This window comes from Neopelma chrysocephalum, unplaced genomic scaffold (genome assembly GCF_003984885.1).
Source record: "Neopelma chrysocephalum unplaced genomic scaffold, ASM398488v2 Primary Assembly neopelma1_64, whole genome shotgun sequence".
NCBI lineage: Eukaryota > Metazoa > Chordata > Aves > Passeriformes > Pipridae > Neopelma > Neopelma chrysocephalum.
This window is the reverse complement of record NW_020897721.1, coordinates 5,982,515-6,008,332: the sequence shown is the minus strand read 5'-3', so window position 1 is coordinate 6,008,332 and position 25,818 is coordinate 5,982,515. Positions and strand designations below refer to the sequence as shown.

The following is a 25,818-nucleotide window of genomic DNA, read 5'->3' as shown; positions in this document are numbered from 1 at the left end:
GTCTCGTGGGTCTGGGTTGCTGATATCACTATTATAGGTAAAATATCAATAGCTATCTCACTTTGTTTTGGGCAGCTGATCATAGGACTGCTGCTGTCCATGCCAATGTAAGGAGGCTATTTTTAAGTGAGTTCTGTGCTTTGAGACTCTCTGCTCTCCTTTGTGGTCATAATAAGCTTGGCTAATGTCAGCTTTTTTTTTGGCTAAAATTATCTCTTCAGCCATTTTCAGTCTCAACATTTTAGTCCTCTCTTAAGGATATAATTCACTTTTTTCATCATCTTTGCTTCCATGAGATTTTTTTTGGTGATCTATTGGTCTACTTTCATTCGCATTTATCACTTACAAGCCTGGATTCTTAGATATTCTGAGTCTTTTTGGGTCCCATTTATTTGCTGTTCCTTCAAATATAGAAAAAGTGAATACTATTTAGGACAGTGTGATGAGTTGTCTCCAGAGGGGGGATACTGAATAGGATTTTCAGTGCATAATGGCATGCAAATAATATACCTCTGCCTCACATGGGAATAGACTAAATATCTGCACAAGCTGTCTGTGACCTTAATAGGTTTGTGGGCATCAGAATACACCATGTGCTGCTGCAGCAGAGGATCTGAGGTACAAATACTACAGCTACAAATATACCAGCAATGCAGCTGGTGCACATTTGTAACACAGGCAGTAGGTTTTAATAATAGTCACCATTAATTAAGCAGGTGATGCTTAATGTCTTACACTTAGAACATGCTAAGTCATTATGTTGTAAGAGTGTCTTCATGCTTGATACAAGGGGGAACTGAAAAACACCCAGTAAATTGGTAGATAAGCTGTTCCATTAAACTGGTTTTATGTTGATGATGTTTCCAATGTAAAAAGTACCTTTTTAAAATTTTTGCTTCTTTTTAGTTTATTTTTATTACAGGTTCTAGAGCAATTCAGGAAACAGATGCTGGGTTTAAAAAAAGCTTTGCTTTAGCGAAGCTTTCTGTGCAAGAGAATGCATTCTTCCTAAAATTTCATTTTACTGAAATTAACTTGTATTTCCACTGAGGATGGCTTATATTAAGCACAAAGGGAGGCTTAGCAGTTTAGACTTCCATCAAATAAACTGCATAACTAAAAAGAGAAGATGCCAAGCCTCACATACTTATACTTGAAAGTATTGTGTTCTCTCTCATGGGAACTCGAGATTAGAGAAATTATAAAGGCTTTGCATAAAAACAGGGAGTTAGAATTAATTTTTGCTTAAGCAGGGAAGTGTCAAAAGCCTATTATGGTAATTTTTCAATTTTGTCTTAACTGTTCACACATTTTAAAATAGTTGTACAATTGAGTGGAGCCATAATTGATGTGTTGTGGTTGCCTTTTTTTTTTCCTTGGGCCATCATAAAACAGCTTAGGTGCACTTAGGCATGGAAATAGTAGGTCTGCTAATTAAGTAGATGAAAATTTTTATGTCACAGTGAGAAAATTTACCTAATGGATTGGAATAGTACTCTAAGAATGGTTCCCCTCTTCTTAATTACATCCGAGTACCAAATATCAATATTACATGAAGACAATTAAACCACAAAAACCTTAGTGGGAAAGCATAATTTCTAGCAGTAGAATTTTGGGGTTGTAGATATGATCATGGTCATTATTATTATTATAGTAAGCAGTAGCAGTAAAAGTCTGCATTTAAAAGAACACTTTATTAATGATCTTTTAATGTAAATTAAAAGCTGAAAATATCATGGAATGAAGAGCTACTGCTACATTTATTTTTTTAATCTTTATGAAATTAAAAAATTATAAATCTTGTCTGTATGAGAAAAACCTGTGAAGTGCTATGGTGTAGTAATGCAAAATTTATGGCTGAACTAAAATAAATTTTAGGGCTTCCCTAATTAAAGGAAAAACTGATTTAGCAAAGCCTTTTAATGCTAAATTAAATCGCTGTTTCTTATGGTAAATACAGTATTTAACAGCAGAAATACTGCTCCAGAATTACTTTCAGTTTGGAGATCAGTTTTGCTGTTCTGTAGTATTTGTGTCCCTGGAATAACAATGCCAGGAATAAGCAGACAAGTGCATGGAGACGTGTGGAGTAGAGGGAAAGGAGGGGATGCTCTAAGATCCTTAGGCACAGGGGTTTCTTAGTCTTTATTCCTTATTTTATTGCTTAATACTGCATGACATTAGTGTGTGTGTAAGCACATGCACAATTTGAGTGCAAGACTAAATTCTTGACTTAGTTTGTGTTACCTGTCACTAAATATATGCAGGATCAGGACCTTCCTATATAAAGGAAATTACTGAAGTATGTTTTAGTAGGTTGTTCAAGATGCAAGATTTAATTCCATTTTCTGCTGTCTGTTCAGTGTTCTGTAACATTTTCATTTCTCACATAACCTTGTACAGTTTTTATTAATCATTACTTTTTTATTGTTTACACATGAAAGCTTCCCTGATAGACAGTGTTTATTTAAATGGTATTCCAGTGAGTAATAAAATTAGCAGTAGGAGTTTTGCTAGATTTTTCTATCTACTGTATTTCTTCTGAGCTTATGCAGCATAAAAAGTAGCTGTTACCAATAAGTTCCCATTGATAAGGAAAAAATATAAATGTTATCAATCTTGGCTTATTTTGCAGTGCTGTGATGGCAGATACTTTTCTGAACACTTTTCCTCAGGGGAAAGCAATGTTAGCATCAAACATATCCCCACATTTATCCCACTTAAACGTGTAATTCTGGGTGTTATTGGTGATTTTTTTGTGTTAAGTTAATTATATTTTATTTACTCTCCAGTAGCTCTCTGTGAGGAGCAGAACAGTGTAACTCCCAGCTCTTGACAGGGCTGATGAATGGCCAGAGATAGAGATATTGGCAGGCTGCTCTCCAGTGCTCTGTCTGGAATTGTTTTCCTAAACAATTCAGAGGGTTGAAATTTGATGAAATCATTTCCATTGGAAGAACGAGTGGAAGGGGTAAATGAATGAAGGCTGCAGTAATGGAGCAGTTGTGTTCATGCTGTTGGACAGAGCAGACAGGAGCCTCTGCTGTGCCAGGAATGGTTCCTGCTGCCAGTGCAGAGGTGTTTGTGTCCACCTTGGGTCTGGCAAACCACACACCCGGGTTTGGAGGCCCCCTGGTGCCACCCCTGTGGTGTTTGCCTGGTGGGCATCATTTATCTGAGCCCTGGCTGGGCTGAGAATTCACCTGCCCTGGGTCCCAGGTGCTGGGAAGGCTCCCTGTGATCAGAAGTTTTATATTATGTATTGTATATCACAGGTTGGAAGATTAATGAATAATTGTTGAACCACTAAAAGCACTTTGCAGTGCTGTGAAATTCTGGGAGATAACACTGAAAGGAGATAGTAATAAGTAGAAGCTCGTTTTAAAAAAGCCCTTATAGATTATGTGTTTTAGAAGGAAATGAAAAAGTAAAGCTATCATAACAGTATTGTTATGTTACAGTGATTATACAAAGTAAATATTAAAAATGCAGTTGTTGGTATTGATGTTAATGTAGTTTAGCTGCTGTTCTCTCCCATACCCTTTTGTTGTTGATGAATGAACTTTCTTCATTATTCTATTAATATTTGAGATATCAGCAATCACGGCACTGTGGTTAGTAAATACAAACTGGGAGATTAGACAAAAGTGCTTTAAATTGTTTTGTGGATTAACAGGCACTGTTTGTGCTGGAGTTCTCTTCTGACTTTAATCTTGCTGTGGACACAGAAAGGATTAAACTATTACTAGATGGCTGGAGTTATTTGATTTCCCCCACCCCCCTGTGAGGACCCCAAAATCCAAGCTGGACCCGACAAATTAGAAACGCAGACTTCCACTGAAAGCTTTGAGGACACACTTTATGCTGTGATTTGCTTGTGATACGTATAAATTCATTCTGAAATTAAACTTTGTTGTGTGCTTTGTGGTAAGAATTGAAAGGATTACCCAGTTTGAAATTCTAAATTGCAAGTAAACCTGAGTTGTAGTGGAGTGGCTCTAGGAAATATATGGTGTGCTGTTGGCACAGTGCACTGGGTAGCAGAATTTAGCTTTTCCAAGGAGTTTCCTTCAGTTGGAGATCAGTTTTCTGAGATGAGAAGGAGTTGTTTCAGTTGTGGATCTGAGGTTAGCCTTGAATTTCAAAGACCTGTTTTGAAATGTGGATCCTTTTTCAGATTTCAGCACTGGTCTTTACCACAGACCCTAATGTAAAATCTGCTACCTTGAGAGAAAATCTCTAGGATTGCAGCGGAAGAAATAGAAACGTTCATTTAAATGGAGAATGACCCAGAGGAAAACTTGGAAATTTGCACCCCAAAATAGATAAAATTCACCCCAATGAGTGCAAGACCCCAGGACTGGCAGAGGTGGAGAACTCCTCGGAGGGCTGAGCACAGGTTTTCCCCTGGGCTGTGGCTGGTGCTGCCTCTAAAACACCCTCAGGGATGTTTCATACCACATGTGCTGCAATAAACAGCCCCAAACTGGGTCTAGGGCACTCGGTGCAGAAACTGCAGAGAGAATTAAGCAGGGATTAATTTGCAATCCGATGGCTGCCACTTTAATGGGCTCGTTGGCACACAATGCTTCTGATGTGTTATTTTGGTGCAGTTGCAGAGGGATATTTTGCACTCGTGGTACAAACACCCACCATCTGCCTCAGGTTGGGGAGAACATCCCCTGTGACAGGGGTGATGTGCTCGTTCATTTTTAAGGTTATGCCCCCTTTCTTAAAGCTCTGTTTGGGAAAAAGATGCTGGAGGAGATGGAAGAATTCGTGTATCCCTTTTCCATTTTGGGAATTACTACATTCCTGGCTGTATGCACTGCTTTCTGTGCTGCCACATCTGATTTTAACCCAAAGCTCACTGTACCAATATTTTTGTCCTTACAGAGGTCATAAGGCCAAGGAAGTTCTGTTGGAAGACTGTTGGCTTAGAATGATAAATTTAACACGGTGTTTTCCACATGAAATGTTAATACATGATGTTTTAAATCTTATTTCCATTCTCATATAACATTTTAAAATTAAACCATTCCTAATCTAATCACCACTTCAGCTGTAATACTTTTTTATTACTTTTTGCATAAAACTCATTTTAATTGGAGTAACACGCACTGCATGTTTTATGAAACACCTTCATTGGAAGTCTTGGATACTTTCCATTCAGGTCCCTACAGACCCATCCAGTTTGAAAATACACTGTTTTATCCTCTCCTTAATTACAGCACTTGGAGCAACTCTCTGTTAACTGTTTTTAAGTTCCACAGGATAATGAGTATCTACCAGAACTAGAGAGCACAACAGAAAAGTGTTCACAGGAGGAAGCTTGCTGTTGCTTAGCTACCTGTCTTTTTAATTTGGAATCTCCAGCAATTCAATAAGGACTAGTCCTTAAGCTGCTGAATGTGTTTGTTCCTGGCAGATTGTCCCATTTTGTGTGTGCATTTTTACCTGTGTGCTGCTGTTATTATTGTAGGGCCGAGAGGGCGTTTGTAAAGGGGTTGTGTTGTGATGTAAATCACAAAACCTAAATGTGTCGGTTACAAAGGCAGTTCTTAGGTGGGTGCTACAACAGTGAAATTCAGAATAACTTGAGATAAAAGAGCCTTTTCTCCCCTCCTCCAGATCAGCCCCAGATAAGAACCAGTTCTGTGTAATTTGTAGGTAATGCAACCAACCTGTAGTCTTTTAATTGTACACATTCTCACATCAATTTGGATGTAATAAAGAGATGTAATTAATTTCAAATCAAAATACTTTGACGCTCAACATGTTTTTGGTTCATTTAGCAATTTCTCACAAGCAAGAAAATGCCTGACTTTCAAGAATTGCCTGACTCTCAGAGAAATTTGCTGGAATAAGACTCTGAACTAGGCAATGTTCATAGGAGAACTCCTGAATTTTTTTTTAAGGAATCTGTGAGAAATTTTATTTTCACTGATGCTCTCTGATCAATCTTAAAATTGATATAAAGGGACAGTTTATCTAGGCATTGGCATAAGCATAGAAAGAATTTCTGTCTTTTCTAAACTTTTTTTCCAGTATGTGGCTCTAAAAAGAAAACTTTTTATTTCCTATTTAAAGTACAGCTTGCTGACATAATTTGTGGAAGCAGCAACTCCGTGCAGATGGGTGTGATTCACAGGTGCCAAATGCAGCTTTTTGAACAGGAACTTCAGCACTGTTTGCTGCTGAGCTGCTGTGCCCACGTGGACAGAGATTGGTTATTGACGTTTTCTGTGGTATATTTGTTAGGATTTTAGAAGGATCAACTTGTTAGTTTGGCAGTTAAGTACATTTTTAATTCAGTGAGGAACTTTCTTGGGAATCTGTGAGCAAGTTAATTTAAAGAAAATCAGCTATTTCAGCTCTTACAGGTATACTTGGTAGGTTTAGACATGAATCTGTGTAATCCCCTTTTAGGTATTCATAAGGTTTTGATGTGTATGTGTCCCTAGTGGAAAATACAGGCATATTTCAATATAATTTTGTACTCAATTAACCTCACTATTGACTTGCAGGTGTTCAACAGAGTTGCATCTTTTTTGCCTGTTTATTGTGGTTAATATTTATGATAGATTCCAGTTTCTGGGTCTGTAAATCTTTCTTATTTTAAGATAATTTATTTTTAAGATTACTGAGGATGTAGCTCTTGTATAGCCTGATATGATTTTTGTCATGCCTTCTTGGTTTTAATCCTTTCCATTTTAAAATTGCATCCCATGACTTTAAACCAACTATATGTGTGTCCTTGATTTCCCAGTACAAAGCCACTGCTGCACTGGCCTCTGTTTCCTTGCAGAATTCCGTGGATACTTCAATACATCTTCAATACATGACATGACAAAATGTAAAACCATACTCATAGATCACCTTATAAATATTTATTCATATAAATTCTTTAAAGAAATTAAATTACTTGTTCTATACAAAGTAGGAGAGAGAGGCTTTTAGTGTCACCGGCTGCAAATTGAAGTCATTTGTCTAGAAGGGTCAGGTGCCACTTTGTGGTGAGATACTTGTCTGAGATCCAAGAAGGGAAAGATTGATAGTACAAAGAGATTGATGGAGCAGGCACTGCAATATGCATACGAAGGGACGGGTTAATTAGGAGGATTTAAACAAGAAAGTCCCTTTGTGCGGGGAAGTGTCGTGGGCTGTTACTCTCAGAAGGGAGATGTGCCGGCAGCCTTTGGAACAGGCGGGGTCGGTTTTCAGAGCTGTTTACAGGGAGATGTGTGGTGGGGAATGTCAGGGAGGTGGCACATCACCCTCAGCCAGGTGGCACAGTGGCACATCACCATCAACAAGGTGGCACATCACTCTCTGTTACAACCCACCCCAGAAAAAAGGGGGGGGGTAACCCAGGTTCTTATCAATAATTCCCTTGGGGTGGATTAGAGTGAAACGACACTGAATAATTGGTGTTTGAAAACATATATGGGTAGGGTTTATTTTAAACGCATATAGGTAGGGTTCATTTTAACAATTCTGTTTGAACAGGTGTGTTAGCATTTTGGCTGTTGACATCTATATCATCTATCATAGGGATAACCCCTGGGGGGAAAATGCATAAGGGAGAGACAGGAAAGACAGGATAAGGGTAAGGGAGAGTAAGGAAAAGAAAAGCTGAGTGGAAAGATGTAAATAGTCACAGCCCACGGGGTCCAGCAATGGAACTTGGTAGTTGCACCTTCCGTCTCTGTCAGTTGAAGTGGTGGCCTTGATCTGCTGGGGGTGAAGGAGGGAAGCCCCCACACTCAAAGAAGTTATGAGTTGTTATATCCATGGATGGTGTCCCAGGCCATGCCACGAACCTCCATCATCTCCTTGGTCTGTGCTGAGTTCCCATGATGGGCCTGGCCAAAGGGTTTTTCCGGCCTTTCAAGATTGGCAGAGGGGGGGATGGGCTTTGATAGGCCATGAGAGGTATAATGCAAAAGTCCTGCAGAAGTCTGCAAAAGTCCCTTGGCAACCCTAGAATGCATAAATCATGAACCGTTTCAGTCTCTGACACCCTCAGTGAGGTGGCACATCACCAGCAGCACCCGGGCTGCTCGAGGGGGACTCGGTGCTCCCCTCACATCTCTGGGTGTGTGGTTGTTGATGTAAATTGTCGTGCTGGCTCTCTGATTCCCATATCTGAGCAAAATCATTAATATTTCAGACTGCCGAGTTCTTGGGGTGTCTCAAGTGATGTGACTGTTTGTTCTGCTTTTTAATAGCAGGCACGGTACTTCAAGAAAAATCCTGAAGCTAAAACTGTGTAGTTTAGAAAATGGGAGCTGAGCAGTCAACAAACGTTGTTTTTGTGTTGATAGGAAAGCTGTTTTGAAAGAACAGACGCTGCAAACTGTTCCTTATTGCATTAAAGTTCACCAGCCTCCTGGTACATTTAGAGGAGAATGACACTGAGACCAAAACAGCCCCATCTTTTGTGATAGTTACTCATGTGGCAGAAAGAGAATTTTAGATTTGACTTCAATGCAACAAAACCAAAATACTCTGTGCCCCTTGTGTCCCGTTCTGTACAAGGACAAAATGGTGCCAATCTTTCAGCAAGGCAGGAATAAAAATCTCAGTGAGCGCTTCAGTACTTATTATTGTAATAGTAAATCATCTCTGCCTGAAGATCTGTAAAACACACCTGCTGAGGGCAAGAGTAGGCACAGGCATGAGGGACTGAGTTATACTTCTGAATACTGTAATTTTGATATTTTTGTCATTATATTTTTAATTAAAATTTTGCATTCATATAGCTTCACCTTATTCTTGGCCCTAGAGACAGATCTTGGGGCATATGACAGCTCTGATCTTCTACAATCCATTTCTCCATTCACTGAATGTGGAGTACCTGAATTTTTGTTTTAATAAGAGGAAGAAGAGGACAGGCAAGTTTTGTCGTGTCTAACTGCTAAGTTGTGAGACAGAAAAGGCCTTAAATTGCAGTGTATTACTTTTTACTGAAGATGAAAATTTGTTCAAGTGGGACAGATGTTTGAATTGCAGAATATAATTCTACATTAAGGAAAGGCAGACTCAATGAGGCCCCTGGGAAATGTGATTGACATTAGAAACAATCCTATTTTGTTTTATTATATTCCTGTAATGATGAGTCTTTGCTTCTTACGTGGTCAGATTTCTGTTTATACTCACATAATTCTCAGTACAAAAGGAGCTGTAGAAAAACGGGTGGTGGAAAAACAACACCTCTCTTTTCTCCTTCACATTTTCACTTGCAGGAGCTGTTTTTTCCTACTCACAGCATTTTTCTCTTGTATTAACATGAGACCAGAGACAGGAAAATCTGTCCAAACAAATGAGTTTGAACACGTCCCACGACACCAGTGGGCACTGTTGGAGTGGTGGCTCAGGCACAGTTCTGGTGGCCTTTTTGTGGTATTTAACCTCCCTGCCTGAGTGACAGCTTGCTTCCCATCAGCCTCTCCACCACATCACAAAGGAAGATGCTTCTACTTTATGAAGAAATGCAGCTTATTGGTATTTTTCTCTCCTGCAAGGATCACTTTTTTGCACTGGATAAACACAGTGCACTGCTTAATGTGAGAGCTAAATACTAATACTTTATTTTTCTCTGTTTGGTTTTTCTTTTGTTTTTTTTCCAGAAACCAAAACAAAAGGATTGGCATCCTCCTGGAGGGTTTATTTTAGGACTCTGGGCATTGATCATCATGGTTTTCTTCAAAACATATGGAATCAAGCACATGAAACATGTCTTCTGAACTGGAACAAGCAAGATGTTTGCGTTGGCTGCTACTTTGGGTTTGGGTTCCTGGGTATCCCACATTTCTCTGCACGTGGATTGTGGCTGTGGTGAAAAACAGGGTTGAGATCTCACGTTTGACAGTTCTTTTGAAGTCATCTTTTCTGCCCCTCTTTCTGGAAAGATCCTAACAAATGGTTTTAATGTTACTGTTATTTTACTCTGTTTTGGTTTAAACATATTTTAATGCTTTTCTGAGCATTTTTCCTTGCTGGTTAAACTTGAAAAGGGGCAGGATCTAAGCCCAGTGACAGGCTGTTTCTGAATTGTAAATGGGCAAATTCTTTTCCCCATACTTCAAAGTAAATCCTAGAAGTAGTCACCTATCACTGAAGAACTGGACATTGTGTAGAATGTTATTTAAGATGTCATTTTATCAATAAAAACTTAAGCCACTTTGCAGACTTTGGCATGATGTATTGAAAGCTTTCTTCATAAAAATAAAAATACTCTAGAATATATTGATTTTTTTCTTATTCTTTTTTCTTCCTTGTAAAATGCAACCCTTAGATCAGTCCTTTCACCTTAGGCACTCACCTTTTGAGTTTAGGATTCTATGAGTTGGTGAAAGTAAAAAAAAATTATGACCTTGCTGAATCTACTTCAAAAATGCGAAAAAAAGCAAAACTACTTTACCATGTTCATTAGAAACCCCTCATAGGTGTGTTGTATTTTCCCTGCATACAATATGGAGTTGGATGCTTTCAGGATTTTCACTGCAGTGGATTTTTGCACAGAAGAAAATCGACTCTGGCATCAGGATGAAAAATGTTATAAACTGTACTATTGTATTCAGTAGTTTCTGAGCCCTTGGAAAATGTGCTTTATTGCCTGGGTTTTGTAAATCCTGGTTTGGCCTATTGATTTGTTCTTCTTGGACATTTACTGATGAATGTATGCTAAAAGGGGTTTGTCTGTATAATATATTGATGCTAGTGAGGAGAAGAGCAAATGAGCAAATTTGTGCATGTGTAGAAACAAGTCTGTCAGCGAGGAGAAGCTTTTGCCCTGTGCTTTTGGGACCTGTTCTCTGGCTTAATCATAATAAAGCTTACCTGGTGCATCCATGGTGTAAGTGCTAGATACATATCTCTGGAAGTCATTAGGAATTATTTGTAATCACACATAATATCAGAGTCAATAGATTTGCCTTAGGGATACAGTTTTGAGCATTTTCGTGTGGCACAGCACATACAAATCCGGGTGCAGAAACATTTTCATCCTTTTTTTTCTTCTCTTTCAGAGTGATTGTGGCATCCCAGCCTCGGGTTAGGGGAGGTGAAGTTGTCAGAGCTGTGTGTTGGTGCTGGCTGGGAGGCTGCAGAGCAGCTGTAATACATCTCTGGAGTATTAAAGCCTTCTTTGTTTTCTCCACATATCTTCTGGTCTTGGAGAGAATGAAGGTACAAAATGATCCATTATCAGGAGGGAAACACTTGCCTGCTACACCTCTTTGTTGCACTTCTTGGTGAAGAGCAGGAATTGTTTTCAGTAGCATGTGCAAAGCAGCAGGAACAGGGATAAAAATAAAAGCATTTGTACACCACTGTCCTTCCAGTTCTGTCAACTGATATCCTGTAGCAGATAATACTATGGATTTCTTCCCAGTTTCCTGATAAGCTTTAATGCAACTGATGCACAGATACCCTCTGCCAACAATAATGGAATTTAATGTGGAAGAGAAAAGCTCTGTTTGCTGGATGGGTCTGAGCAGTATTGCTAGTTCTGGATTTCTTCACAATGTCTTGGGTTTGAGGTGGGGTTTTTTTTTAGTGTTTTTTTTTTTTTTTGCTACTGTTCTTCAAAAGCAAGACTTTATATCCAAAATCTGATATAATGGTGACTTTTCCTGAAATCAGAACCCCCCTTTTTTTCCCCCCTCAGCAATTTCTAATGCAAGAAGTAAGATCTGTTGTAGACAGACCACGTAGAAATGTGTAGGTGCAGTAGAGAAATGAATCCTAGAGAATTCCTTGGAGGATTTCCTTAACTTTCCTTTTTTGATCCAACTCTTTTTCAATTGTAGTGAATATTTTTAATCAAATATTTATTTTACAGGCAAGTTTTGTCCCACTTTAAAAAGTGGATAAAGTGAAGTTGATGGAGCTCTGTGCCTTGCTTCAGTTGCACTTACTCAGACTCCTCAGGCTTTATTCAATTCTTCTTTTTCCCTCTTTCTGCCACCTTTTGCAGGAAGTGATAGAAACATCTACAGAACTCAGGATTTTGCCAGTAGCAGAAGATACCAAAGATTCTTTTTAAAAGCTTATCTGTGTGGGGAAAAGGAGGCAATTAGGTGGGTTATTAAAATGCAATTTATGTATAGAGGCACTCAGTAAGTGTGCCTGTGAAGGTGTTTAAATTGAAGTGAGAACAACAGTTTGACTGGAATGCAGCAAACTTTGCTTCAGGCATAACATTTTTGTATGCACAGAGTGAACTGAAATGGATCATTCTCAGAGACACCATAAAGTTACCTGTGCTACAATTATGAGACAGTATTTTCTGTGGTGTGATAACTTTTATTCTTTGAATAGTTACAGTCTGAAAGCAAGCCCAGAAATGTCAGGCTTGCCTGTAAGTGTGTTTTGTACATTTATTTTTTTACTTGAAGTTAGTAATCTTTTCATTTTCCCTGAGAGCCCTTCAAACTCAATTTGAGATGTGGGCTCTGGGAACCAGCCAGGTCACCCTCACTCACAAACCACTTGTGTTTTCCAGGCCAGGCAGTGCTGCTGCAGCACAGACACCTCCTCTGTTGTGCACAGATGATCTTTTTAATGGGATCCAGAAGACAAGCCAGATGGCAGTTTCTTGATGTTTCTTTGCACAGAAACTTATAAAGCAGAATTAAATTTCAGCGTTTTTCAAGTCTACACAGAGAGGTCTCTGAACCAGCCACACCCGTGCTTGCAGAATGTTGTGCTTTTATGTGTGCACCCTGTTCTGTGTCACTGCATTGACAGGTCCTGCAGAGGGGTTTGAAGACATTATTTGGAACACTCTGGATGATAAAAATGTAAGTTGAACATTTCAGTTTTTCAGCTCTCTTTCAGGAACACCTATTGAAATGCACTGCTATTATTGAGCTGAATAAATGGTAAGCTGCCACTCCCTGCTGTCTCCTGAACTGCCTGTGACCATGCCCAAATATTGACACCAGTGTGTGACTGAGCTACACTTCCATAATAGACTGAAAAGTGAGATTCCTACAAAAATCAGTGGAGGAAGAAGCCTGAGCAGTGAGGAGACAATCAGTGTTTCTTGGTCTGTGCCAGCTGAATGTTTTCATATTTATGTGACTGTCACCATGAAATGCTGTTCTCTTAGCATAAGCAAATATCAGAGACTGTTCAGAAGTATCTTTACAAACATCATTAGAGATAAAGTGCATCTCTAGTTCTAGAGAGTGGGTTGGTTTTTGTTTTTTTTTTCTTTTTTTTGGTTGGTTGGTTTTCCCTGCTAAAAGCTGGTTTGTGCTATTGATTACAGAAAAGCAAATGTAATCTGGTTCTAATTCTCTTTTTGAGTGTCTGCACACTGAGCCTGTTTCTGTCTCTTGTTTCAGCAGTCAGGGATTTCCATTCTCAGTTGACACATCCACAGAATGTACTGGAAGTAAAGGGATCTTGTGGTCTCATCTGCCTTCAGATGGGCATCACTGTATCCTGAAGCAGGGCTGAGTTGCACTGACTTTGATTTGTGAAGGAGATAACAGCAGGTTCAGCTGTGAATTCATCATGGGTGGAGAGGATTTGCTAAGTGATAAGGTCAGGGAGATGTTTCACTGAATTCCCATAAGAGTGATTTGAAGGACCAGCTGAGGCAGGACAAGGGAAGTCTGCAGCCCTGGCAATCCTGATGCCAAGGGCATGTCACTTATGGTTTTTTTAAAGCTTGAGAGCTGCTTCTTTCTCTTTGATGGATGCTTCGAGGGAAGGAATAAAAACAAGTTTCTGAAGGCCTCCAGAAAACTGAGCTAATTATGCATTCAGTATAGATGGGGAAACAAGATGCTGCTAATGTCTGGTAAATAGTACAGATTTGATCCAGTGTTTTGTTTCATTGTGAATGAAAAGCTTATATGAGGTCAGGTTATTTGGACTTGATAAAATAGATGAAGTGAAAGGCAGTCCACAAAGTGGGAATGGTGCATCTCACAGTCTGTGGCATTTGCAGAGGTGACAACCTTCATATATGGTACAGTCTGGGGACAAGGACTGGGCACACCCAAAGCTCAGAGTCCCCATGTACAGATCTTCCAGCTCTGTCTGTGTCACAGAGCCCTGTGGGACCTGGCAGACTTTTATATCATGCTTCCAGACTAATTCACCCTTGGACTGAGACAAGCATAAAATATTTCACCCAAGAGACTGATCTATCCATAAAGTTATGAACTGTAGAAAAAAGCAGTGTATATAATTAAAGTGTCTCCTGAACCATGTGAAGATCAAACTCAGGCTGGAGCTGACAGAGTGGAAAGTTGTGGCTCAGTAGCAGTGGTTGTCCTGCAGAAGTCCCTTTTCAATATTGGACCACAGAAGCCACAAAAACTCTTCTGACCATCACTTCTGTACAATAATGAGCCTAATAGGTTTTGCATTTTTTAAGTGGTGAAAAGCAAATTAAAAAAAAAAAAAACAACAAAGAACAGAACAAAATAGAGAAATGTTTCTCATGGAAAATTATATCCCGTGCACTCCAGTATTATTTCTGCTTTCCCTCCTTCTGTGAACTTTTAAATATAAAAAGCTGTCAGGAAATGCATCTTGAAAGTGCTGGTGTTTTATGATGAAAACTTGCATAGGCTGCATAACATACTCTGAAATCAGCATTTCATAGAACTCATTTCACTTGCAAGTTCTTTGAGTTACTTTTTCTCCCTTAATGAGGATTTCTGCCTGATTTAGTGATTAAATTGATAGCGTTTAAGGTTTCCATTCAAGGCTGTACATCTATTAATGTTTGATTGTGCCAAGTCTTCTTCCTCATGCGAATTTAAGATTTAACTTTTTTTCCCCTTCTTTTCTTTTAATGTCTGTGTGCAAAGAACCCTGAAGCCTTGTCTGAAACCCAGCCAGTTTGGCTGCTTTGGCCCTCAGGCCTGACAGAGATGCAAATTGTATCGGCCTGAATTATTTTGGTGATGTTGTTTGCAGCAATCCCTTGAACTAAACATACACTGGTTTTACATGTAGTGAGTATGTTAAACCTATGCTCTGCCCTTTCTTTATATCCAGTATAATGGTACTTACTTTGTCAAATGCTTTGCTGTTTACCAACAAAGAGTCTCACCAAGCATGGCTGTTTGGTTTTCATTAATTTACTTTTCCTGTACCTGGTTTCCTTGCCCAGGTTAAGTTTGTAGCTCAAAATATTGTGGCTCAAATTCTGATAATTTTAGAGTCCCCTTACCTCCCTTGGTCTTTATAATGCAAGTAGGATCAAAAGGGTCATCAGTATATCATTGCAATGTATCTTTGTATTTTGTACAGTTCTTTTACACAGACTTCTCTGCAGTGGCCCCTGTGTTTGTTTGGGTTTTTTTTTGTGGATACAGAAGGTTGCTGGTTTCTCTAAGCTGCTCCTTCCCTGCAGTGTCATTTGCACTGGAGGGACGAGGAGCAGCTTTTCAGTGTTTATGGAATGCACATCTACACATGCATAGCCATAGTAAAAAAAAAATAATAATAATAATACTGTGGTGGAAAACGTTCCAGTTTTGTCCAACACAAATGAACAGTCCCACTGAATACCAGTAACCACTTTCACTTTTGGCCTTGTGTATGGCTTGGTTACAGCAAGGATGCAATGGGGAAGCTTATCCTCTTAGGTTATAAATCTGTGCATTTCTTTTGCCTGCTTGTTAAAACATAAACCTAAGCTAAGCTCTTGCCTTAAACTCAGCCACACCAAATTGTTCCCATCAGAATTTCCTTTGTTTTGCTGTTAGTAGACTCTCACAATGCTGTATGTTTGGATCCTAATAGGCTCCAACTAATCTGACAGACAAAGTTAAATCAGCAAAGTCCCAAAACCTTGTACCTTGCTAAATATGTATTATTCCCTTTATCTTCCCTGTACTTCAGGAAGTAGCTAGTGTCCTAAAAGCTGCTGATGTTATCTAAACACTTGTCTGGGTTGTGTAAAGAAAGTGGCAGATTTAAATATCTCTAGGCATCTCCTAGAGGAGATAAACCTGTTCTCAGAAACCAAATTATTAAGATGACTTTCTGTGTCTGTTAAAAAGGGCCCAGTCTCGCTCTCCAGCTGTGCTGGGTGCTTTGGCATTGCTTGCAGTAAAATGAGAGTGCAGTTCCTGGATCTTGTGGCTGTACAAGTTGATGTTCACTGGAGACATTTTTTTCATATTTTTGATCTATTTATTTTAAATGCAGTCTAGCTCCTGTATCCTGTGGCCTATGGTAGGTACCAAGGGAAGAGCGAAGAAAAACAGAGGAAAATATATTGTGACATTTTTCCTTTGGAATTCTGCTTGTACCCTCAAGCTGATGCTGTACCCTCTTAGCCTTATTTCCCATGTTCAGATAGGTTCCACAGGTAAGGATCTTCTTTTTTTGTCACTGTTTTCTTCTGTGTTACCATACCTTCTTTGAAAGTCTCTTAAGAGACACCTTTCAAAACTAGTTGTGGAACTCCAAAGTGGATCCATCACCTCTGTCTCCTTGTCAAACTGCTTCAGAGAACTTTGAAAAACTCTAAATAGATTTGCAAGGCAGGGCTTTGCTTACAAAAGCTGCATCACATCTTACCCACTGTATCTTCTTTATGATCCTAATTCTGTTTGTATGGTTTTCCATCCATTTGTCTGGATTGCTGGGGTTGCTCGTCTGTGGTTTCCCATCTTTTCTGTGTTCCTGACAACTCCTGGTCAAAGTGCTCCACATTGAAGAGAGGGACACTGTATTTTGATCATCTGCTGTGTAGTTTCTCTGGCATCATTTGACATTTCATGTTTTGGTGTCATTTTCAGTGCAGAAAACATTTAACAGTTTAGTAGTATGAAGGGTATTTAGCATAAGCAGAGCCATTTTACGGCCATTTTACAAAAGATTCTTTGAGTTTTAAAACTTTTGTGCTCCAGCACAGAGAAATCTTCTCAACCTTAGACATTTGCCCTTTCACATTTCTTAGGTTTTTATTAAAGAAGATTGTCCTTAATGTTATTTTTTTCCCTTGTCCTTTCTCTTTACAAAATCTTCTGCTTGTGATATGCAGGGTGTGCTTTTGCAGTATGAGCTGATGTTCTGGGGAAGGTGGAAGGACTGGTGCCTGTAAGGTTTCTGTACTTCCTTTTCTTTTGCAGTATCTTTTGCTGTCTTACAAGTACTCTTTGACTGTTTAACTGCTTCTTTCTTTATGGTTTTTTTTCCTCTATGTTTTTAATTGAATTAGAAATTGTGTCTCCTCGCATCAAATCAAATAATTAACTTTCATTAGTCAGAAATTATTATCAGCGTTTTTCAAAGAGTTTTTGTGGCACCTGTGATCAATTCATAGAATATTGAAATCTCTGCAGGATGGCCATTGCTATTGAGCCATGACATTCCACTCAGTCAGCTCCAGCCTGAGCTGGAGTTTGATTTTCATATTCCAGGGGAATATAGCTAGATGGCACAAGCCACATTTTATTCCCTACACTTTAGATTCCCCTCACCCCACCCCCCAATGTTTTTCCAGCTATTTTTATATTATTGTTTCCTTGTCACCTTAGAGCTATTTTGGGTAAAAATCACTTAGCTTCCTCTGAAGTCTGCCTGAAGAATACAGCAGGGCAAGACCCAGGAAAGCACCTCCAGAAGAATTTTATTAGTTTACAGTCCTGTTCATGTGTGTGAATGTCTGTGGCAGTGCCACTGTGTGTTCTACTGCATCGAGCCAGGGGTGCCAGTCAGCCAACCTGAATCTCTTCCAAATCTAGTTCCAAGGCTGTAACTTAGTCTCAGTTTCTTTCCCTCCCCAGGAATCCAGTGTTAACTTGTCTTTCTGAGGTGCTTTAGCCCTTTGGATGGATGGTTTTCTCCAAGTGCATCACGGTTTTGGCTCTGTACCACGATGCTCAGCTGGGCATCCTGCAACCCTTGTGCCAACATAACAGAAAGCAGGTGTGGTATTTTTCTGTTCTTACTTACTTGTTTTCTTTATCATTCTCAACCCCAGTTGCACATATCGTGGCACAAGAGCTGTGGTTCTTTGAGATGAAAAACTGCTCCTCCGACGAAGCCACACATAACAGCCTAAAGGTACCAAGAGTTCAGAACTAAAGTAACACAGATCTTAAAATTGCTGATGTCTGTAAACACTGTTTTGCAGCAGCTTTTAATATGTGAAATGATGTGCTGCAGATCATGAATCGATCAAATTACAGCGAAGAGTGTGAGCTGACAGCAGAAAGCAGAGAATGGCAGCAATGCCTGGTCTGTACTACTGATCCCTGGGCTGACAGTGTTTTCTGTCATAAATCTGTTTGGATTATAACTAGGCCATAAAACCTTGCTTCAGGATATTCTGTTCAAAACTTGTGCTTTTATAGAGAAATACATCAGTAATTTGTGAATTAAAATTGCAGCACTTTAACAATTATTTCAATTTCTTTTGCACTCTTATAACTTGTGCTTTTTGCACTCGATTTATGTTCCATATAAATCTGCGTGATCTGTTCAAAACTTGCTGTTTCCTTGGCTTCATCAGATTCCTTTTTTTATATATAGGTGTCTCTTACTCACAGAAAATGCTCCTTCATACTTTTTTTTAATTAGATGGGGGACCTTGCTCAAACTTCATAGGAGGTTGATGAGACTAAAGTGAGTTTGGGTTTGTTTGGTTTAAAAGACTGGATGTGTGTGGGGGTAGGAAGAACACAGTTAGTTATTAACAGAAGATGAACAAGGAATAAGTTACAATCCTTAGCTTCGCTCTGTTAGAAGTCAGGAGATTTAGTGCCAGTTTATCCCATGTTTCTTCATATTCTTAATGCTGCACCTGATCTATTTGACACTGACCAGTCTTGCAGACAGGAAACAAGCGTGTGGAACACAGTGGAGTCTGGCAAGTCCCCATGTTTCTACTGAATACTAGAAGTAGACCAGTGTAATCCATCTTTAAATGATCTGTTTTTAACAAGAACATAACTAAACATACAGCATACACATCCTGCAGCCCTCAATTAATGGAAAAACTAAGAGCTCTATTTAGAATGACAAGATTTTTTTATTATTATATCACTAATAAAACAAGGATGGTGGCATCAGAGGACCTACCATGATCTGCACCATCTCTTGCAGTCACATTAGAGATGATCTGTAAATCAATTTGACAGATTTCATCAATTGGAGCAACATCTGCTGGATACATGCCCCAGTACACACGTTGAAAGGGATGTTCAGATTACCACGAGTTCAGAATCCATTCTGGTTTCTGTAGAACGCAGTGAAGTCAAGTGGAAGGAATAAAACACCATCAGTGAAAGAGGGAGAGCTGAACACCAGCTGACGAGAGACAGGTCACAAGCAATTGGCATTGTTTGTATGCTGAGCCGTGTGCACCAGGAAGAACACCCAAATAAAGCTTTTAAGGCAAAACAGGTTATAGTTTCTTACTTTTTGATACTGGGGAGGGGCTGCAGCAGGACAGTGGCTCTCGGAGGCCTGCACTTCAGGTCCAGGCAGTGTTACAGAGGTGACACTGTTTTGCCCCTGACAGGGCAGTTCACTTTGTTCCCAGAGGATCAGGGTTATCTGTCAGGCAGCTGCAGCTATTGCTATTCAGTTTTGGAAAGAGGAAGACCATGGGTTAAAAGGGGGTTTAAATGATAGTGAGTTTGGTCCCAGTTCTACGTATCACCGCTGAGGTTCAGCTTCTTGGATTTAGATGTTTAAAGGTAGTATCTTTGTTCTGGCTTTCACATTTGTCTCATGAGAGACACCTTCCATCACCTGAGGTACGTTTCATGCAATAGTTACTCATTACTTCCAAGAAATCAGAGGTTTGAGGCTTGTGAAGCAAAAGCAAAAATAATACTGTAACTGAAATCTTCTTTATTCTCAAGCCAAATGTAACCCAGTAATTCCCACTGGGAGGTTCCATACACAGCACGAGCATCGTCCTTCCCCTTGGCTCGCAGGGACTTGCCATGCACATACAGGTACTTCATGGAGAAAAATGCAAAGTTTAACTTTGCTCTTTTCAAGAGGACAACTTTGTACTTGTGGGACTCTTTTCACAGCCCAGCTTCAACGTGATCCAGAATCTCTGAGCTCAGTGATGACCTTGGAGCTGTGTAAGGCAGAGATTTTTGCAGGTGCAGTGTTGTGATCTTTCTGGCAAGTATGGATGCTATTGTAGTACCTGGTAGTTTAACTTCTTCGTTCCAGAAATTTGGTCATGTTGTTTCCAGCAGTTGTGGCCTGGTTTGTAGTCTGTTGCCTCGGGGGGGTCCCTGTCAGCCTCTTGCAGGAGTACAAGCGACAAACCAGAACACAACCCCTCCAGCCTCAGCCTGGTGTCTTCACTGAGAAGCACGCTGCCATAGCCAGGGGGGGTTTTGAGTTTTTTTTGATAAATTTTGTTTGCCCTCCTTCCTCCCACCCCTGTTTAAAAAACAGCAGCTTGATAGCACAGCAGCAAATGCACATTAATATCAAACAGAATTTTCACTACCGTTTTCATATTAACATGAGATGTCAGAATGTAAAGTGAGCTGGATCTGCACATGGGACCACTCTTGCCATTAAAGGCTTTAGGCTGGAACGGAGCCCAAATTTTTTAGAAGAAACGCAACATTTCCTGATCAAATATTAATTACATGCTATATAGAATTATATATTTCAAACGAATTTTATAAATAAAAGGCTAGGCCTTTCAAACCATCAGCAATATTAACTTTGCATTTGAAAGATTATGAAAGATAAACAACCACATAACTGTGAATTAGAAAAATACTGGCCTAGGTTGCATAAAAACCTCCATTAAATAAATACTGTTAAGTTTTCACTATGAAAATCCAGTGGCGTTGTACTTAAAAAAGCCGTAATGAATTAACCATCCGTTAATGACACCCGAGTCGTTGTTCACAAATCACATACACACACAGGGGGTCAGGTGGCCCAAAAAAGGCGACAGTTCAACAGAAAGTACTCTTGGTATGTGCTGCTCCTCCACCACAACTTCCTGACTGCTGCTGCAGTTCCCAGCTGCAGACCCTGTTCCCCTTCCCCTCTGGGTTCCAGTGCTGCCCCAGGAGGTCCAAAGGCTGGCACAGAAGGTGACTGTGGCTGTGGCCTTGTGTGTTCCCCCCTCTCAGAGCAGCGGTTTGGTCTCGGGGCGGGTCACAGTGCGTGGCTCTGGTTTCCAGTCTGGCTGGAAGAAGTGGATGTTGAATGTCCGTGCCCAGTTCTCGAAGACTCGTTTCTCCGTGATGAACCGGTGGTGGCTCCCCTTGCGGCCCCGCTCGTGGGAAAGGTACATTGTGCACTCGTCAGGTCCCAGAGGTTCATAGTAATGATAAGGTACTGAAAGATGATTAGGATCCCTGTGGGAAAAAAAGAAAACAGATGGAAGCCCAAGATGCTCCTTTGCACTGATTGAAAAGATGCTATCTTTAATAAACTGACGGGCTCAAATCCACTTTTTCTCCCAGATAAACCAAATTTCTAGGTAGTTGTATTTTTCTTGCATATTTAATACATGAGAATGGGGTAAAGGTGTTTTCTTTGCTCTTTCTGTAGCTCTCCTTTAATCCCCTCCTCCCAGTTAAACAAAGGGCAGCAGTAGCTCAGAAACAAGGCAGAGCGCTGCAGGGCTGTGTTACTACACACGAAATTGGAAGCAAACTGCTTAAAAGAGATTTATATCGGGACTGTGAGTTGTAAAAGGTCTTGGAGAGGTATTTACTGAACTGGGGGAAGAAAGGGAAGAAGCCAGAGGGGAGGTGGTTATCTGTGTCAGCTCAGTTGAACATTCCCAGCACGGCGCGCGAGGTTCCAAGTGCACAACTTCACCCACTGTGTCTGCATGCCAGGGCAGTGGTACAGGCTGCTGTTGCTGGGCTTTTAAGCAAAACAGCTGATGCACAAATGCATCAAATGGTTCTTTTTTATTTTGCTACAGCAACTTTAACGTGTCTAAGCTAGAAATTAGAACTGTTCACCCACAGTGTCCTTCTGACCTTGTGAACCTGTTTGCATTACCCAGCAGGACATGAGAACTCATGTGGTGACACGTAGGATGGGTCAAAGACCAATTAGATACTTAGGATAAAGTTCATTTTGGCATTCTAACCTCATTGTTTTGATGTTACATTCTGTAAAAGGCACATTTGTATTATAATAAGCCAGAGTGATTAATTCTCCTTTTGTTTTAATCTCTGTATTAAACTGTACCCATTATGTTTTTTTTCCTCTGGATGCGGTGTTTTGGCCTGACAGGAACTCACACAACCCTCTTTGTCATGAATTCAAAGAGAGAGAGCTGTTCCAGACAGAATAACCCAATTGTACTGCTCTCCACAGTTGCTACCAAGTATTTTGTAGTGGCAGAAAAGTTAATCCAAATATCAGCATTTAGTGAAGCCTTGGAGCTGCTCTGTGTTAAAGCCTGAGCTGAACAGAATCTTAGTACAGAGCAAGAAATCCCATGCAGATTCCAGGCTGTCAGCTCTAATATACAGTTGATTATTTCCATTTTGAAGAGCTAATATTTAAGCTCACTTTCAATTGAATGCATCCACAGTCTGTCAGTGTTCTGTCCTGGTCATTATTTTTACTTGTAATTCTGTCACCTAAGCAATTCTCTAATTTTTCTTATTTTGCCATTATCCATACTGTGTATGCAGAGGTAATGTATGATATTGCTGCTGCTTTCCATTTGTGCCTTAGATTAACGTTTTAATTCCATCCATCAGGCTCCCTTGTAACACAACATGGTGATCAATCTTCCAAGAAGAGAATAACAATAAAATTACATTTCTAGAATAAGATGGATTCTAAGCTTATTAAATATATTCTCACTGGAATATATAAGAATGAAACAAAATCCTTCATTACCTTACCTACAGAAAACATATTTGTAATGTAAAAACTACCTACCCTTCATGTAGAAATTTAATACTTTTAAGCTACAACTATTAAAGGTCAATCTTCAATTAATTTTTCACTTTTTTGATACACTAGACCTCTTCTTATTGTCACTTAAATGAATAATTTGCATGGTTACTGTAAATCTAACAGAATACATTTTCATGTGATTTATTTTTGCTAAGAACTACTAAACAAACAGGTCTCTGGAATCCAGATTGCATGCTGGTAAACTTTGGATTTGAACTCTGGCTTGAGTAACTACACCATAACCCAAATTAACTGTGCTGTGTTATCTTCTAACTCTGCAATTAGCTTGTGTCACCAGCAAATGAAATGCATGAGTAATTTCTATACGGAAATTGCTTGCCACCTCATTTATTAACATTAAAACAGATGCTGTTTTATCACTGACTGATACTGGACATTAATCAGTATTTTGTCAGACTCTGCATGCATATTAATATCACAGCTGGGAGGAATCTGGGGAAGTTCCTCTGTAAAATATCCTACACTTCCTTCCTGGTAGCCTGCCAGCACAGCACCCGTGTGAGTGCTTGTACCCATGTCAGTCAGCTACTGTTTGCCACTTGAGTGCACATTTTCCCACAGATGGTATCCACCCCCAGCCAAAGCTGAAAGCACAGTGAACACTGTTTGCCTCAAAAGAAACAAGGCAGAAAAACCAGGCCACGCCGTATCACATGCTGGTCAACCTCTCCCTTTAGAAATGAAGTGCCATTATAAATCAACCCTCTAAAGCTATAGGCACTCACTCACTTTGTAAAATAATTCATATTTTGAAGGGTGAATAAAGTGTCATTAATATGTTGAGTGATGGGCAAGGTGCTGTGCCAGGACTATGAGGATTTCTGGATAATTTTTTTGCCTTCTGTTCCCAGGGTCCCGTTTCCCTGACCTCCATTATTAGCCCCGTTTTCCAAACCATTTATGCATTTTGTCATTAAGGTAATGAGGTGAAGCATATGGACCAAAGGGCAGGACTCTCTCACATACAGCTTAAAGTCCTGCGAGCCCCTCTTCTTCCATCAAGCCCCTCTTGAGCTCCAGGAAATGTAACTTCCAACAACTGCTTCTCTGCATTTGATTTAAAGGAACTGGAAGTGGAGAGAGGGAGGTAAGAAAACACTAGATTTAAAAGCTGTACCCAAAGGAATAAATTAAAGTCTTTCAAATGCCAATTTTCAGGCAAACAGGCCTGGCAGTTAAATGCGGATTCTTACGGGAAAATGAATCTGGTTCCATAATTGGAGCAAAAATTATTCGTATTAGTTAAAATAATTAGTTAAATTAGTTAAAATAAGGCAAAAATACAGCAAGATGGCTTGTTTGTCTTGTGACAAAGAGTGAGAGGTGCACACTCCACTCTACAAAAATCTTTGGGATGTGTGTGGAAGCACAAGCTTTCATCTTATTACAGAATGTGCAGATCAGAGGTATTTAACAGCATGAGAGCAATACCAAACCATTAACCCTTCCTACAGCATAAATCTGTAGCAAAATAAAGGGGTTTGAAATTTCATATAGCTTTGCTGTAAAATACTAAAAATTTATAACAATCAGGACACTAATTCCAGTTCAGCTCTAAAACTCAGTGTCCAGTGAAAGTCAATAGAAAGGAATCTAAAACACCTTGTTGCAATTAACAGTGACAAATCTTTCACTCCATACTCCAGAGTCCTTCACTAGACTATTTTTCCTGCACGGGTGCAAAGCAATTTGGTTAATGATCTTAAGCTAATAATTTGCAGCAGAATCAACAGCATGATATTCAGGGTACCTTTGAGATGTCCTTCACGTTACAGATGTGAAACCAATTTAGTTCCACGACAGCGATCGCCACACTCGTTACTTACTCCACAAATTAATACTTAAAAAAGAATGGGCATCTATCTGCTGAAATTTCAAATCTGGTGATATTAACTCTGAATAGAAATAAGATTTTGGGGTGTTTTTTTCTTTTAATCTTAATGATTGTTTAGTTGCACAGCGATGAGGGTCCCCACACCATCTCGCACACACACCTTACAGAGTTATTACAATTACAGACTATTTCTTTCTTTCTGCTGTTCTGTTGTCTTATTTCTTTGAAAGGAAGCACTGTTTAACTTCTTAATGAGTGGCTGAAGAGCAAACTAAGAAGGTTAACTGTATTTATAGCAAGACACTGCTTCCATAGATCTTCATGGACAGCTTCTCCCAGGCATGGCAACTACAGTTTTCCCCTTCATCATCTGGGGAATCAAGCTGAAGTACAGACACTTCATATTATTTTGATTAAGAAATGACCTTTCTCCTTTTTACAACCAGGTGAGCGAACCTTTATGTTAAGATTTTTTTTTTTTTTAAATGTGGGCTGTAAGCATTATTACCCCAGTGGTAGGATTAATTTACAGCCTCTCTTGTGTCATAATTTAACATTATATCCATTCGATTTTAGTGTATCAATTCTATGAAAGCCTTTCATATGGCCTCAGTGACATTTTTAGCCTCTCTTAAAAACTGTTTGGGTTTAGTGTTTTTTGTTTGTTTTGTTTTTAAATATGTATATGTATCTAAATTATTCTGACTTTGGCTGAAAAGTCAGGACTGTGCATTATTTTGCAGTGAAATGCTGTCTTCTGCATTTTTAGATCATCAGTTAAATAATTATTATTTCCATGTACCACTGGAATACAGCCATTTCTGGAGTAAGACAGACCAGCCACTTACAGAAACTCTGTTGGCCAACTGAACTGACAGGGGAACTGAGGTGCTGGGCTGTGGAAGGTACTTGTGTTGTCTGGCATATCTGATCTAGTTTGTTATTTTCCTTGGAGAATTCGTGATGAAGCCTGGCAGTACATCACAGCATTTATCATCAGTCTTTTGTTATAATTTGTAGAAATTCTCACAAAGTGGAGTTTAGTGTTG

The 25,818-nt window shown here is 39.5% G+C and overlaps 2 protein-coding genes across 3 annotated transcripts in view; one reads left to right on the top strand and one right to left on the bottom strand.

Moving 5' to 3' along the window:
• PIGK (phosphatidylinositol glycan anchor biosynthesis class K) overlaps positions 1–10,853 on the top strand; it is a 62,571-nt gene extending 51,718 nt beyond the window's left edge. The window contains exon 11 of the mRNA XM_027683181.1: positions 9,633–10,853. Coding sequence (XP_027538982.1) covers positions 9,633–9,749 — 117 coding nt within the window. The 3' untranslated portion in view covers positions 9,750–10,853. The remainder of the gene's footprint in view (positions 1–9,632) is intronic.
• An 8,148-nt stretch (positions 10,854–19,001) lies between these two features.
• ST6GALNAC5 (ST6 N-acetylgalactosaminide alpha-2,6-sialyltransferase 5) overlaps positions 19,002–25,818 on the bottom strand; it is a 71,410-nt gene continuing 64,593 nt past the window's right edge. For both annotated transcript variants that reach the window (XM_027683192.1, XM_027683193.1), the window contains exon 5: positions 19,002–21,341. In XM_027683192.1, the coding sequence (XP_027538993.1) occupies positions 21,110–21,341 (232 nt within the window). In that variant the 3' untranslated portion in view covers positions 19,002–21,109. The remainder of the gene's footprint in view (positions 21,342–25,818) is intronic.